This window comes from Zonotrichia albicollis, chromosome 18 (assembly GCF_047830755.1).
Source record: "Zonotrichia albicollis isolate bZonAlb1 chromosome 18, bZonAlb1.hap1, whole genome shotgun sequence".
In the NCBI taxonomy this organism is placed as follows: domain Eukaryota; kingdom Metazoa; phylum Chordata; class Aves; order Passeriformes; family Passerellidae; genus Zonotrichia; species Zonotrichia albicollis.
Genome location: NC_133836.1, coordinates 3,423,622 through 3,437,615, shown reverse-complemented (window position 1 = coordinate 3,437,615; position 13,994 = coordinate 3,423,622). Strand labels below are relative to the sequence as shown.

Sequence of the window (13,994 nt, the reverse complement as noted above, 5' to 3'; positions counted from 1 at the left end):
CCGCCGCCCTCTCCCGGCCCTTCCCCGCGCTGCAGCCGCCGCCTCGGCCCTTCCCCTGCTCGGAGGGGCCCCGGTGCCCGGTGGAGGCGGCGTGGGACGGGAGCCCCGCGTGGAGCGGAGCGGGGCAGGTCCCGCACCCCCAGAGGCGCCGGGAGCCCCCCACGCCCGCGGTCTGTGACACTCGGGACTCGCTCGCCTTGAACGCCGAGGCACGGCCTGGGATCCATTTGGGTTCCATTTGGGTTCTCTGCACAGAGCCGGGTATCCGAGAATCCCCGATATCCCAGCACCCCAAAATTCCCGGCGCTGGGGGTGACTCAGAGCCCCCACTCTCCTCCCTGAGCCTTCCAGCGCTCGCTGCTGTGTAATCACACCAAGTCACCGGTCATGGGAGCAGCAGGAAGCGGGGGCCAAGGGCATCCCACGTCCAGAAATGTTCCTGGCACCCCTCACCTCCTTTCAGACCCTTTTCTTCTCCCTTTCCCCTGCTGTCGGACAAGATCAACATGGGAGGTCATTTTCACATATTTCCCATCAAAACTTGATGGGGAAACTGAGGAATGAGTCTGGGCTCCTCCTGGGGGACAAAAGGGAAAATATGGAGCTGCTCAGAAAGGGAAGTCCTGGAGCTTGTGCAGCAACACGTGGCTGTCCCAAGAGAGACTCAATGGGAAGCAAAAATGCACAGGGGAATTTTGTCGGTGTTTTTGAGGAATTGGGATGATTTTCCAGAGCAGCTGTGGAGGAGGAACAACTTCTGCAAGATGAACATGTGGCTTTGGAGTCCCAGGAAAGGAAAACAGAGCTGGGAGCGCTGTTGCCTTTTTCCAATTACCCGAGCTGCTCTAATAAAGATATTGCTTCTCCCCGCAGCCCTTCCCATCCTAATCTTGCCGTGTGAAAAGCCATCTCTGAGCTAGGCAGGGAGATAAGTGCTGCAGAGTCCCAAGAGCTTCCCACCAGCGACCTTGAACAGAGCTGCTCTGCTCAGGAGGGAAGATAAAGCCCAGATGGTTTTAGTGCTGGTTTGAATCCCTTTTTATAGCCTGAAAGTGAAAGTCTGCAGGTGACAAGGAAAACCCTCGGTGAACTGAAAACCTCTGGCACAAGCAGAAAATTGCCAAGTCCTGATCAGCTGTGCAGGGAAATGAGGGCATCTGTGGGTGGGGATGAACCACAACCTGTGGCAGAGGTCAGGGACAGCAGGGTTTCTGGGATGGGGACCTGTAAAATTGTTGCCAGTGCCTCAATTGCCAAAATGCACACATGGCTGTGGAGCAGAGCAGGGGGGTGAAGAAACTGGAGGAAAGGGACAGGAGATAAGGATAAGGAGATAAGGAGAGCAAATTCTTGACGCTGGCATTCACTGGGACGTGGTGAGGACAGCAACACTGCCAAGGTGGTCCTGTGAGCCTGGCAGGCCAACCAAGAGCAGAAGTCAGACTGGAGGCTTGTCCCACTCACTTCTTCTGTCCCTCTGCACTGAGACCACCCCACACGTGCCTGTGGCCCGAGGATGTGGCTGTGGATGTGTGGAGGGTCGGGAGAGCAGCCAGGACTTGCAGCCTGGTCCCCTGCAGCATCCCCCACCCACACAGGACCAGTCCACGTCCTGCCACCAACCCTCCTTTTGGGGCTTGTGTCGTCCTCCTCACCCAGCAGCCTCTGCCTGTTCCCTGCCAGATGTTCCCAGAATCCCAATTCTTTCCCTCCAAAACGTGATCAAAAATTCAACGTTGTGCAGCCACCTTCAGGACTGAACTCCTGGGTTTCCCACACACGTGCACATCCCTGAGTAAACCCATACATTCATCCCAGGATTTGCATATCCCCTGCATCTTCCAACGCGTGCCCTCATCTCTCCCCCATTCACCCCTCGCTCTCCCCGCTGCTGTCCCAGTGCCCATAACCGTGACCTGCCGGGGGTTTTGGACCGAGCCAGGATCTCCCTGCCCCGGGGCCGAGCTCCGGAGCGCTTTTCCAGCTCCTCCCTCCCTGCCGGCCGCGGGGATGGGCGGTGGCGGAGGCGGAGGCGGGCGGGAGCAGCGCTCCGCCCGCGGGGCCGGGCGGGCCGGGCCGGTGGGAGCCGAGGACAAAGGTGACCGTGCTGGAGCCGTGCCCCAAAGCCCCCTCAGCCCCCTGGCACCATCCGACCCCGGACCCAGCGCTCTCACGGCCACCGCGGCCACTCGCGCGTCGTTGATGCTGGTGAGCGCCGCACACCGCAGGTAGAGCCCAGGTGAGTGCAAAGTCTGGCACGGCGAGGCCACCGGCGATTAGGGGACAGGAGCAGCGGTGGCCTTGCCCGGGTGACAGGGTTCATGGCCACGGCTCTCCGGAGCGGCAGCCAGATCGGCGGCGCCGGCCAAAACCTTCCCTGCCGCCGCGGGGAGGAGCGAAGGGACACGGAAAGCGCGGCGCCGGCGGGAAGGTCACCTGTGCCAGGTGAGGCACCGGGACAGGCCCTGCCCGGGGCTCCTCCGTGGGAAAACACTGCCGGGGTGGTGATGGGGGGGTGAACCTCATCCCTTGGGCAGCCAGAGCCCACCGGGCATCCGCCGGACTCAGCCCTTATCAGCGAGTCCTCTTATCCCGGCTATCCCGGCGTTGTTTATTCAGCAGCTCCATTTCCTGGGCGCCAGCGCTGCTGCTGCCGCCAGCACGAACAAAAAGGCTCTGGTTCGTTTCCGTGCCATCAATGCGCGGCGCTGAGCACCCTCTGTCCCCGCAGGGCGTGCAGCCATGAAGCTGAACGAGCGCAGCTTGGCCTTCTACGCCACCTGCGACTCCCCGGCCGACAACTGCGGCTTCCTCTACAAGCGCGGCGAGCGGCACACGGCCTATCACCGCCGCTGGTTCGTGCTCAAGGGAAACATGCTCTTCTACTTCGAGGAGCGCGACAGCCGGGAGCCCGTGGGCGTCATCGTGCTGGAGGGCTGCAATGTGGAGCTCTGCGATTCGGCCGAGAACTTCGCCTTCGCCATCCGCTTCGGCGGCAGCAAGTCCCGCACCTACGTGCTGGCGGCGGAGAGCCAGGAGGCCATGGAGTCGTGGGTGAAGTCGCTGTCCCGAGCCAGCTTCGACTACATGCGGCTGGTGGTGCGGGAGCTGGAGAAGCAGCTGCAGGAGATGAGCCGGGGGCTGCCCGGAGGATGCTCCCAGGACGCTCCCGGTCCTTGGAAGCCGAAGCCGTCGGGGCTGGAGCAGTGCCGGGAGCGGCTGCCGGCTCTGCCCGCCGTCCCGCCGAAGGAGAACGGCTGCGCGGTGTGGAACAACGTGCTGGAGGCCGAGGAGCGGCCGCCCGACGCCTCCGGGCACGATGAGGAGGGGGCACCGCGGCCGCCGCCGCTGCCGCCCCGCCGGAGGGTGTCGAACGGCAGCGGGACAGCGAGCGCCGTGGCACAGAGCCCGTCCACGTTCTGCCGCCTCCACGAGCAGTACAGCCGGGAGGTGGCCCGGCTGCGGCAGGACTGGCAGCAGAAGCGGCGCGGCTCCCAGCCCTGAGCGGCGGATGAGCCCTGGGAACCTAACAGGAGATGGGGCAGGGTGGAGGTGGCCGTCCGTGGTGATGGACATGTCCCCTCCTCGCCCCGAGGTGTGTTGTGGTGGTGATGGACGCCTGCTGGTGTTGCCAGCAAGGGCTGGGCACCAAGGAACACCAGTGATGGTGAAATGGGCACCATATAGGTGCCCTCCAGCCATCCCTCGTGTGAGTTTGGGATGCTCCACTCAGCACGAGCAAACTACAAACCACTCACTGCCTGAGTGGAAATCAACATCTGTTCTGGCCCTGCTGGGGCCTCTGGGTGCTCTTGCAGTGGGATCACACCCTGACAATTTCTGGAGGAGGATTGTGATGGGATCCTGCCCGCCTGAGCTCCCATGTAGGTTCCACAGTGGAGAGAGCCTGCCACCGACTTCCCCTCCTGGCCCAGCACAGGGCTGAGGTCGGCTGAGCTCTGCCAGATCCCTCTGCTCCAGCAGGATGTGGTTTGAAATGAAAATATCAGTGAGCGCAGCCCTTCCTTAATGGCAGCAGCAGCTCCGCACGCTCTGGGGAGCTGGTGACGCCCAGCCCCGGGCATTTCACAGGGAGCAATTGCTGCTTGCAGCCTGGATGGTGAATGTGGGGGGGTCAGGACCCTGGGGGAGTTCAGAAACTGCAGGCACTGCTTTGCTGGTGGGTATTTTGGGACAGCACATCATCCCCGTGCCAGCTCACTAAGGGGAAGCTTCGCTGGTGGTGGCAAATGGGAACGTGTGTGTCAGCAGCAGAGCGTGAGGAATGATTCATGTGCCAAACCAGAGCAAAGCTGGTGTCTCATGCCTGTGTTCCTATCTTATTTCCACATCAGAAACTCAAGCTGCTGGCCCAGAGGTGGGGTGACCCACTCTGGAGCAGGGGGGAGCAGTCAGGGTGCCCTGGCTCAGGGCTGGGTGGCTCCAGCTCCCTTTGCTCCCTTGGGACAGGCACAGGATTTTTCTACAATAAAAGTTGTAGATTTTTCTACAATAAAAGTTCAGAACTTCCCTCCCATCCATGGTCCTTGTTTGTGCCTCTGAGCCTCTAGGGATGGGGGTTCAGGTGGGAATTAATGATTTATTTTAATCCTCCTTCTGTCCCTACCATGTCTGTGGGGCTGGTCAGGGACTGTGTCACTTGAAGGGGACATGGCCAATGGCAGGGTCTTGCAGTGCCCTGGAGCCCCATATCTGCCTGCAGGGATGGGGTGAGATGGGATGGAGTCACCCTGGGGACATCAGGACACCCAGTGCCAGGGTGGTCCCCTGTCAGGGCACCTCTTAACCAGGACAAAGTCTCTGTTCCCTTGTTGATGCCACACAGGGACCAAGGACTCTGCCCTTGTGAAGGTGGCCAGCACATCCCCATGTCCCTGCCCACACATCCCACCTGCATAAATGTCTCCAACTTCTCTTTAATACAGGGTCTGGCAGAGGCTGGGTAATCACTTCTTGGGGAAACTGAGGCACAAAGCCAGCCAGGGTCACCTACTCACCGAGAGCCCTGCAGAGCATGGAGCCTGTCCCTGGCCAGGCATGGCATCCCCCTATGGAATGGGGCATTTGGAGCAGTGCCAAGGGCAGCCAGGGTGCAGCTGCACCCAGATGGTTCCGCGGCTCCGTCCTTTGCCACAGGGAAGATCCTGGTTTCCACGGCAGCTGGCACAGCTTCTCCAGACGTTCAGATATCCATCAATAAAAGTCCTCCTCAACATGTTAGCTGACAAACAAGCTCAAACAGATATGCAACATATGGATTTATTAATTCATCAGACACAAGCAGCCCTGCCTGGTGTCAGGAGCTGCCGACTTGCCCAGCAATGTTGGCTCTGAACAAGAGCCGTGCTGGGGCACGGTGCCACTGGCACTGCCAGGCTGGGCAGGGCTTTGGGCAGCCTGGTCTAGTGGAAGGTGTCTCTGCCCATGGCAGGGGGTTGGAGTATGATGATCCCTAAAGTCTCTTCTAACCCAAACCATTCCAGGAAATGATGATTTTATGGTAAACTCACACTGGAGGACGCTGAGCTCCCCCAGGGGCAGGAGCAAACCTGCAGCAGGGATGAGCACAGGAATTTCATGGGGCAGGATCACACCCTGAGCTGCACTAACCCCATTTAAAACCCTCTTTTTTTAATCCCCCACGCACTGGATAACTGAGAGCTCTTGCCACAATCCCAAAGCAAAGCTGAGACTTCCAGGGTGCCAACACTGGGCAAGTGTGAGAGGGGTTCCCATTCCATCACCTCCAGACAAAACACACCCCAAGGCCAGAGTCGTATCCAACTTCTGTATTTAGTGGCTCTTTACAGAACTTGTTCCTTCCAAAATTGTTAAACAAAGTTCATCGATCTCATAGAAACTTTTGAAGTACAGAACATGAGCCTAACAAAAACGTGACCGGTGTGTCCCGCTGGCTTTCATACATCAGGATTGCCGTGCTCAGGACTGTCCCAAGTGCTTCCTCAAATCCCATTCCACTTAAAGCTCCCTCTAGCACTCAAAGGAGAAGGCAGGCAGTGGTCACACCTCCACCTGCCACAGCACGGTGGCAGAGCAGCCCTGGGGTTTGTCAGGGCAGGAGGGGCGGGCAAGGAGAGCTGTGCCCTCACCCAGCATTGCTCCACTACCACCCGAGTACAAAAATACCCTTTATTCTGATAAAAACATCTGCAGTGGAAAATCTGTCCCTGGGAGCCTGGCAGGGCCTTGGTGGGTGATGGTTGATGCTGTGGGGGTAGGGGACAGGGCAGAGCAGGCCAGGGTGGGACTCTCCACATCGTTTAAAGGCATTTTGTTAGCAGAGGCTGGCTGCAGGTGGTGGGGTCAGGGAGGTGACAGGGAGCACACTGGGACTGTGACACCACTGAGCTCCTGCGTCTGCACAGGATCAGCCCTGCAAAGCCAAAGCTTGGTGGTGCTTTGCCCAGCTCAGGGCTGAGCTTGCCCAATTTAGTCAGGAGCCTGATTTGATGTGACACCCCAGAGCTCATCCTGGCATCACTGACACCCACCACCTGGGACATGGCTGTGGGAAGGGGATGCTCTCCCTGCCCAGGTGCTCTCCCTAAAAATGTGCTGCGCTGTGATGCTGGAGCAGCCCTGAGGAGGGCTCAGCCTGTGAGTCGGTGGCTCACGATTTTTGGGTGCTCACCTCAAGCACTGCTGCCCCAGAGCCAAAGCTCAGAGGCTCCATCTTTCTCTTTCCTCAATGGATGGGGAATCAGGATGCCATGGATATCCATCCCCAGTGAGCTGGTACCATCCTCAAGCACCACACCCAGGGACATTTTCCCATCCCAAGCTCACTCGGGTTGCTTTCTTTGCTTTTGCCTCATTTTCTCTCCTCCTTTGGGAGCTGGCACGAGCTGCAGATGGCAGGTGGGAGCTGCCACCGGCCGCCGGCTGGAGGAAGCGCGAGGGACGGCGTTGGGACCATGCTACATCTTGTTCCAGAAGGCTATTGCAGACATTTCTACAACATATACAACCGCACGGGACATTCTGTGTTACAAAGGCTTCCAAAAACATAAACCACCAGAACTAAATACATACTCGATGGTGTCGGGGGCTTTAGAGTCTTCAGGGACTAGGACGCAGTCTCTGGCTGGGGCAGAAGCGATGCAGTGTCTTACAGACAGGGGTGGAAACTGCAAAAGTTTCTTAAATTTGGTCAGTCTCATAGTGCTTCTTGATGGCTTTGCTCAAAAAGTCTTTTCTGTGGGTTGGTTTTCTTTTTTTTTTTTTTTTTGTTTATTTGTTTTTAATCTCATCCAGTGGCAAACTACAAGACTTCAGTGTACATTTAATGACACGACTGCTACATCATCTTGATTTTATAGCTATCTTTAATATCAAAGCAGCTTAAGCTGTTAATAAATTCCAAAGTATCCTTTTATTAAAATATCTAAAAGAGGTCTATAAATATTTTTTGTTTTTTTTTGTTTTTCTTTTCTAAAATTGTTCCCAGTTTTTCACATTTAAAACAAAGCCAGAGGGGCGGGGTGGATTCATAGAGAGGGGTCCCCTCTTTTTTCACGGGCGCTCCTCTTCTGTGGCGCCGGCCACTCGTCACCTCTCGGTGCACACTGCATTTATCAAAATATATATATATGTGTGGGGGTGTGTATATATATTTGGGGTGTCGGGGGGGCTCAGAACTCCCACTCGAGGGCCTCCTCGCGGTTGGCAGCCCGCTCCAGGCGGTGGATGATGTTGTTGAGGTTGGCCATCTTCTCGTGGCGCCGCTGCACGCTGGTGCTGAGCCGGGGGCCGGCAGCCGGTGGCAGCGCCGGTGACACCGGCCCGGCAGAGGACGGTCCTGGAGAGGCTGAGCCGGTGAGGCCGGGCGAGGAAGCTGCCGAGGGCGACGTCGGGGACACCACCAAGCTGCAGCGGGACGAGCCCGCCGAGGACTGGGAGCTGTCGGGGTGTGGTGGCGGTGGCGGCGGTTGGGGTCCCCCAGCGGTGGCACCGGCGCGGCCTCCCCGCCGCGGGAGGCTGGGGGCGGCGGCGTGGGGGGCTGCCCCCCGCTCCTCGTGGGGAGGTCCGGTCCCTTCGGCCGCGCCGGCCGGGCTGCGTGAGTCCCGCCGGCGGCTCCAGCCGCCCGGATCGCCCTGCTCCTCCTTCACCTTCACGGGCGTAGCCGCACAGGGGGGCTCGTCCCCCACCAACACGGGTTTGTGGTCCTCGGGGTCCGAGTCGGGGCTGTGGGGGGCCCGGCGCCCGGGGATGGCTGTCCCACTCTGCTCCGGGTCTGTGTCATTGTCCTGCGCGCCCTCCACCAGCATCTCTCGGCGCATCCGTGACCTGCGGGACACAACCATGGAGAGGTGGGAACAACCACCCACTGCCCCATGCCACATCTCCAGCCAGTGGACAAACTGTCCACTGCAATGTCACCTAAGGATGAAACCTGTGCTGCTCCCCAGGGCTGGGCTGATGTGGGGATGGATCCTGTGCTCCAGTAGCCTCCGTAAGGCATTCCCTCCCCCTCTGCAGAGATCCTGCTCTGGGGTGAGCAGGTGGATGTGAGCATGGAAACCACTTCAGACGCTCAACATGACTTGGTCAAGGTAGCCAACACCACCCACCAACCTGGAGACCTCCAGTGGGTCTGCACCTCTCATCTAGTGAAGAGTGACATGGCAGGCTGGAAGGGGAGCAGTGACACCCCCTCTGTGTCACAGCACCCCCAAAGCCCGGGAGTGCCCATACCTGTAGTTGTGGAACCAGTTGATGACGGTGTTGGTCTTGAGGTTGAGCTGGAAGGAGAGCAGCTCGATGGTCTGCTGGGAGGGATATGGCTCCAGCTGGTAGGCTTTCTTTAGGGCTTCCTTCTCCTCCGGCGCCAGCACCACCCGCGGCTTCTTGATCTGGAGCAGGCTGAGGTCCTGCGGCGGCGCGCTGGGGCTGGCGCACTCGGAGCGCGCGCTGGGGGACTCGCTGTCCGAGCCAGCGCTCATCAGCCCGTACCGGCGCTTCAGGTAGGCTGCAGGAGAGGACACCCAGCTGGCACCGCTAGCCCCCCAGCCCAGGAACCCCCCTCAGCCAGTGGGATGTGTCACCCAACCCAGCGGGGCCCTGTCACCCCGTCCCTCACCCTTCTTCTCCAGCTTCTTCATGTCGCGCAGCTTCTCCACGTTGTGGGGGTCGTTGAGCCAGAGCTGCATGCGCACGAAGGGCTCCCTCCCCTTCAGGCTCAGCTTGTGCCACGGCTTGGGCCTGGAGAGGAGATCGGACACCGAGCCCTGCGTCAGGCCCAGGATGCTCTCCCCAAACAGCCGCTGGCCTGGCGGAGGAGAAGCAGAGGTGGTTAGCGGGGTAGAGCAGCGGGATGGGCGCTGCAGTCCCCCTGCACAGCAGGTGCACCCCATTTCCCAGCCAGCATCCTCCTGGAATTCCCTTGAGCACCCACAGAGAAACATCTGGAACGGGGGGATTGCACCTACAGGAACTGGGGTGCTGGATCCATGCAGTCTCACCAGCAGCTCCCAAAAACCTGGGCAGAGAGAGGGCCCGCACCTAAATTGTTGTCTGTCAGGACCTCCTTGACCTTCTTGGTGATGGAGTAGGTGTCCAGCTCGGGGGACATGGCGACGATCTCCTGGATGCCCATGGGGCCCTGGCTGTTGGGATACATCTTCCCGCCCAGCGCAGGCGTCGAGCGGCTCTCGGGCTGCTGGTTCTCCTTGCTGCTCTCCAAGGCCAGGGTGAGGGGCTCCTGGCAGCCCTTCTCGTGCTCGGAGGGGCTGGGGGGCGGCGAGGGGGACGGCTGGGGCTCCGCCGGGCTGGCTGTGTGACACCAGGGCACAGGGGTCAGCGGGAGGGGACGGGGCAGGGAGCAGGAGGGGCATTTGGGAGATGCCGGTGGCTTTGCCCTCTAGAGGAGAGGGATACCAGCCAAGCTTCTCCAAAGTGGGAGATGATGGTGGTGGAATAATTAAAGAGAGGAAATGCCATCAATATAACACAAAAAATCCAGCTATTGCTTTATGTCAGGCACGAAGCCCAAGGTTTTTGATGTGGCTTTCCTTTTATTTTTGTTTTAAATGAAGGAGGTTGGAGATGGAAGGGACTTCCCAGGATGTGGGTGCTAGTATTGGAGTTGGCAGGGACAGCTCTTCCCAGTGCTGGGTGGGAGCAGGACAAACTCCCTGGGATGCAGGGGATGGACACAGAAGTGGTGGGGACACTGATGGCACATGGGGACAGTGATGTCACTTACCCTGGGAGGGTGTGGGCTGCTGGCTGATCCCCTGGCCCAGCTGGTCTGTCAGCCAGAGCTGCATGCGGATGAAGGGCTCCCGACCCTTCTGTGTCAGCTTGCTCCACGGTTTGGGCCGCGACAGCATGTCACTCACACTGCCCTGGGACAGTCCCAGCACCTGGGCACCACGCAGGTGTCACCCTCTGAAGGTGGGCTGCACTCCCCCAGTGCTGGGAAGCTGCCTGCCTCCACTCCCCTGTTGGGGAGGGGGAGCAGGATGCCACCCACTGCCACCCGCTGCCCCACAGCATGTCTGGACCCTCTGTCCCCTGCCACGGGTGAGTCCCACTGGGAAACCCAGTGGGGGGGGAGGCTGGTCCCCAAAGGGCTCTGTTTAGGGGACTGGGCATTCTTGATGGGCATTGCCACCAACCAATTAATGGTGGCCACTGGGAGACTGAGCTTGGGTCAGACCTGAGGACTCAGAGTCCTCCAAGGGGAAACAAACCAGGAAAAGGAAGACTCTGGAAGGAGCTGGTGAAGGCCATCAATGAGCCCAGGCTTTGGCTCATGGAGCAGAGAGGACACCAGACCCCCCCTTCTCCAGGCTGGTACCTTCTCTCCGAAGATCCTCTGGCAGATGCCGTTCTTGGCCAACTTCTCCTTGACCTGCCGGGTCAGCTCCAGCGTGTCCACCTCCCTGTACATGTACATCTCATACTGCTCCGGCGTCAGCGGCGGCACCGTGGGCTTCAGGGTCCGTGGCACGTACGTGGGGTAGTAGGACAGACGCCCACCGGCCGCCGGCTCCGCTCCGGCTCCCTCCGCCTTCATCTCCGACAGCCGCTGGGGCTCCTCATCCGCCGGCTGCAGCTCGTCCTCGTTGGTGCCGCCCTCACCGGGCTCCCCCCGTGGCCAGCCCCGGCCGTTGGCCATGCTGGAGTAGCTGGAGGAGGAGGAGGACAGCGAGGGCGACACGGAGGTGTAGGGCCGGCTGAGCAGGCTGCGCTCCGACGCCCAGTGCTGGTCGAAGTAGGAGCCGGCGTCGCCGATCTCCGACTTCACCTTGCGGATGATGCTCTGGACGAAGGCGGCGGGGGAGAGCACGGCCAGGGGCGTCTGCGGCGGGCCAGGGCTGGCCCCGCTGCCCTCCTCCTGCTTGACCAGGGCGGGGGTGATGTTCTGGCTGACGGTGCCCAGCGTGGAGCGCTCAGAGGGCGCCGTGTCCCCTCCATGCCCGCCGGGCCCCGACTCCATGTCCAGCAGCGCCTGCTGCTGCGCCTGCATCTCCCGCCGCGCCTGCTCCAGGATGCTCTTGATGGCGTCCTCCGAGCTGCTGCTGCCCGCCCCGTTGGCCACTGCCTGTGATGCTGATGGTGTTTTGGGCTCCCCTGCAGAGAAAAGCAGTGAGGGCAGCCCAGAGGAGCAGCAGACATCGTTAACTGTGTGGCCACAGCTCAAAGTGTGGGAGGAAAGTGGTTTTTATCCTGATCTGGTTTGGACCAGCAGCATCCACAAAGCAAAAGCGTCAACAGCCCCAACTCAAAGCCAACTTCTTTTTTGATGATTGCAAAATAAATCCCATTACCAACAATGCGATAGACAAACATGTTTGTTTTCCCTGCCTGTTTTTTCCACCGTTGCCGTCTAATTTAATTCTCCTGGATTCTGCTTTCTCAGCAGACTACCTGTTTTAATGTATTTCATTTCTTGTAATTGACTGTGAGAGCAGCTGCTTTAATGGTTCCTCGTGCCAGATGGATCCTGAATACTCATTTAATCATCTGGTTTGGGGCAGGGGGGAGGAAAAAGAGTGCATCCAAAGTTTCTGAAAGCCCAGATCTGAACTCTGCTGCACAGGGACTCTTCCATCCCACACGGCATTTCCTTCCAACATGCCCTAAAATTCTACATGGATGTCAATGGGTGAAACACCCACAAAAAGCCAGTTTTTGGGATGGGTGCTGCTGCCACAGGGCAGAGCAGGGACTTGGCCACCCCCATGGCAGCACCTACCTCCCTTCTGAGACTCAATCTCCTTTTTTGCCTGCTCCAGGATGCTTTTGATGGCGTCGTCGGAGCCGGTCTCCGGTGTCCTGATCCGTGGCGTGATGCTACCTGATCAAAGAGGCAGGATAACAGCTTTGTCACCAGCGCTGGTTTTACAAGCTCCACTTGTATGTCAGGAAGTATTTACTGCTCCTCATGTTCGGTTATTTTTAGGGATGCTGGTTTGAAGACAAATGTCACTCCCGATTAGTCGCTACGGGAGCACGGGGAGCCCTGGTAGCCCTGGCTGCCAGCTCCTGCCTCTGGCACAGCATCTCCCACCACCTTGCTCATCCCAGCCAAGGGCACTGTCTCCCCACCAGGAGCAGAGATATGGGCACAGAGACCATGTCCCCATCCCTGGCACTGTGCTCTCCTGGCTGTTAATAAAAGTATTAATGACAGATCAGATCCAGGGGATAAATCAGAGCCCTCCAGGCTGAAGCCAGCCAGGTGCATGGACCATGGGTGTGCATTGTCCAGTCCTGGTGCCACCACAAGGATCGAGTGACCGGCTGCCACTGCTGAGATGCGGCCAGCAGCCACTGTCCCCAGAGATGGGAGTCACCATTCCACGACAGTGCCAATGCCGCGCAAGGATCCGCAGCACTAAAACTTCATTATTTTAATGAAATATTCCCCAGCACATTGATTCATACAGCACAGAACAGCCTAATGAATAATTAAATGGCACTTGTCAGAATAAATGAGTAAAGCACGTCCAGGGATGCAGTTCCACAGCCATGGGTTGTTGTTAATTGCTGCTGTTTGCCAGAGCTCATCCCACCCGGCTCCAGCTCCATCCCAGCAGGGAAAATCCTGGGGAACAGCATCCCAGCACATCAGGGTCTGGTGAGCATCCCTGCCACGGCATGGGGCACCCCAGGGTGAACTGGGGTGCACTGGGAGGGACACAGGACCCGTTGTCCAGGGCCACCCCAACCACTCACCTCTCTGGCGCACCTGGATAGTCCTCAGGGCCAGCACGTTCTGCTCGTCGGACAGGAACTGCTTCATCTTGATGAACGGCTCCTTGCCCTTCACCGTCAGCTTGTGCCAGGGCTTGGGCCGCGCCAGGATCTCGCTGACGGAGCCCTGCGACAGCCCCAGCACGTAGTGCCCGAAGACCCTCTGCCCAATGTTGTGCTTCAGCAGCTGCTCCTTCACCTGGAAGGCGATTTCGGCCGTGTCCAGCTGCTCCTCCTCGCCAGAGCTGCCGGCGCTGCCCTCGGAGGGCTCGCCGGGCGGGCTGGTGGCACTGGTGGCCGGCACGGGGACGGGGTGCACGGAGCTGCTTTTGGCCCCGAAGAAGGAGGAGGGGAAGGGCGGCGCCCCGCTGCTGCTCTCGCTCTTGTAGCCGGGCACAGGGAGCTGGGGGGCCTTGGGGTCCCCTGAGAGCCGCTCAGCCCCTGGGAAGGGGGATAGGGAGAAAGTCCGGGGACCGTCAGGGGCCACGCCAGGGCCAGGCAGCGGCGGGAGGGGAGTGGGGGACGCGGGGTCATCAGCTGGGGCGTGGTGAGGGGATGGGTACGGCTGCTCCATGCCCAGTGGATCCTTCCCTGACTCGTCTTCAGAGTGATCCTCCTCTAGAGATGAAGGAGAGAGAGGGAGACACACTAGAGTCCCCCTGGCCACGGTTCAGGCACAGCCCTGCAGCCAAACAGCGCCTGCCTCAGTTTCCCCAGGTGACATCCCACCCCAACACAGCCAGGCCGCC

The 13,994-nt window shown here is 59.6% G+C and overlaps 2 protein-coding genes across 18 annotated transcripts in view; one reads left to right on the top strand and one right to left on the bottom strand.

Annotated features, from left to right (window-relative positions):
* Positions 1 to 1,994: 1,994 nt before the first annotated feature.
* PHETA1 (PH domain containing endocytic trafficking adaptor 1) lies at positions 1,995 to 7,035 on the top strand. Of its 2 annotated transcripts, none has more exons than XM_074553971.1 (2): positions 1,995 to 2,239; positions 2,732 to 7,035. In XM_074553971.1, exon 2 carries the CDS (start codon positions 2,743 to 2,745, stop codon positions 3,502 to 3,504), a length of 762 nt encoding a protein of 253 aa, XP_074410072.1. In that variant the 5' UTR covers positions 1,995 to 2,239; positions 2,732 to 2,742; the 3' UTR covers positions 3,505 to 7,035. The 2 variants fall into 2 exon arrangements, with proteins under 2 accessions (XP_074410072.1, XP_074410071.1); XM_074553970.1 differs by lacking the exon at positions 1,995 to 2,239 and adding an exon at positions 2,247 to 2,445.
* Positions 7,036 to 7,233: 198 nt separating this feature from the next.
* Positions 7,234 to 13,994, bottom strand: part of CUX2 (cut like homeobox 2) — a 61,481-nt gene continuing 54,720 nt past the window's right edge. For all 16 annotated transcript variants that reach the window (XM_074553961.1, XM_074553967.1, XM_074553956.1 and 13 more), the window contains 8 exons: positions 13,228 to 13,863; positions 12,245 to 12,346; positions 10,844 to 11,619; positions 10,247 to 10,406; positions 9,544 to 9,813; positions 9,122 to 9,310; positions 8,737 to 9,010; positions 7,234 to 8,328 (listed from right to left, as the gene is read on the bottom strand). In XM_074553961.1, coding sequence (XP_074410062.1) covers positions 7,674 to 8,328; positions 8,737 to 9,010; positions 9,122 to 9,310; positions 9,544 to 9,813; positions 10,247 to 10,406; positions 10,844 to 11,619; positions 12,245 to 12,346; positions 13,228 to 13,863 — 3,062 coding nt within the window. In that variant the 3' untranslated portion in view covers positions 7,234 to 7,673. The remainder of the gene's footprint in view (positions 8,329 to 8,736; positions 9,011 to 9,121; positions 9,311 to 9,543; positions 9,814 to 10,246; positions 10,407 to 10,843; positions 11,620 to 12,244; positions 12,347 to 13,227; positions 13,864 to 13,994) is intronic.

What these genes read in the sequence shown, in the direction of transcription:
- PHETA1 (XM_074553970.1), top strand. Translation starts at nt 2,322, where the DNA reads ATGGCCACGGCTCTCCGGAGCGGCAGCCAGATCGGCGGCGCCGGCCAA. An exon ending in GGGAAGGTCACCTGTGCCAG is followed by an intron (nt 2,446 to 2,731) that starts GTGAGGCACCGG and finishes CTGTCCCCGCAG; the next exon opens with GGCGTGCAGCCATGAAGCTG.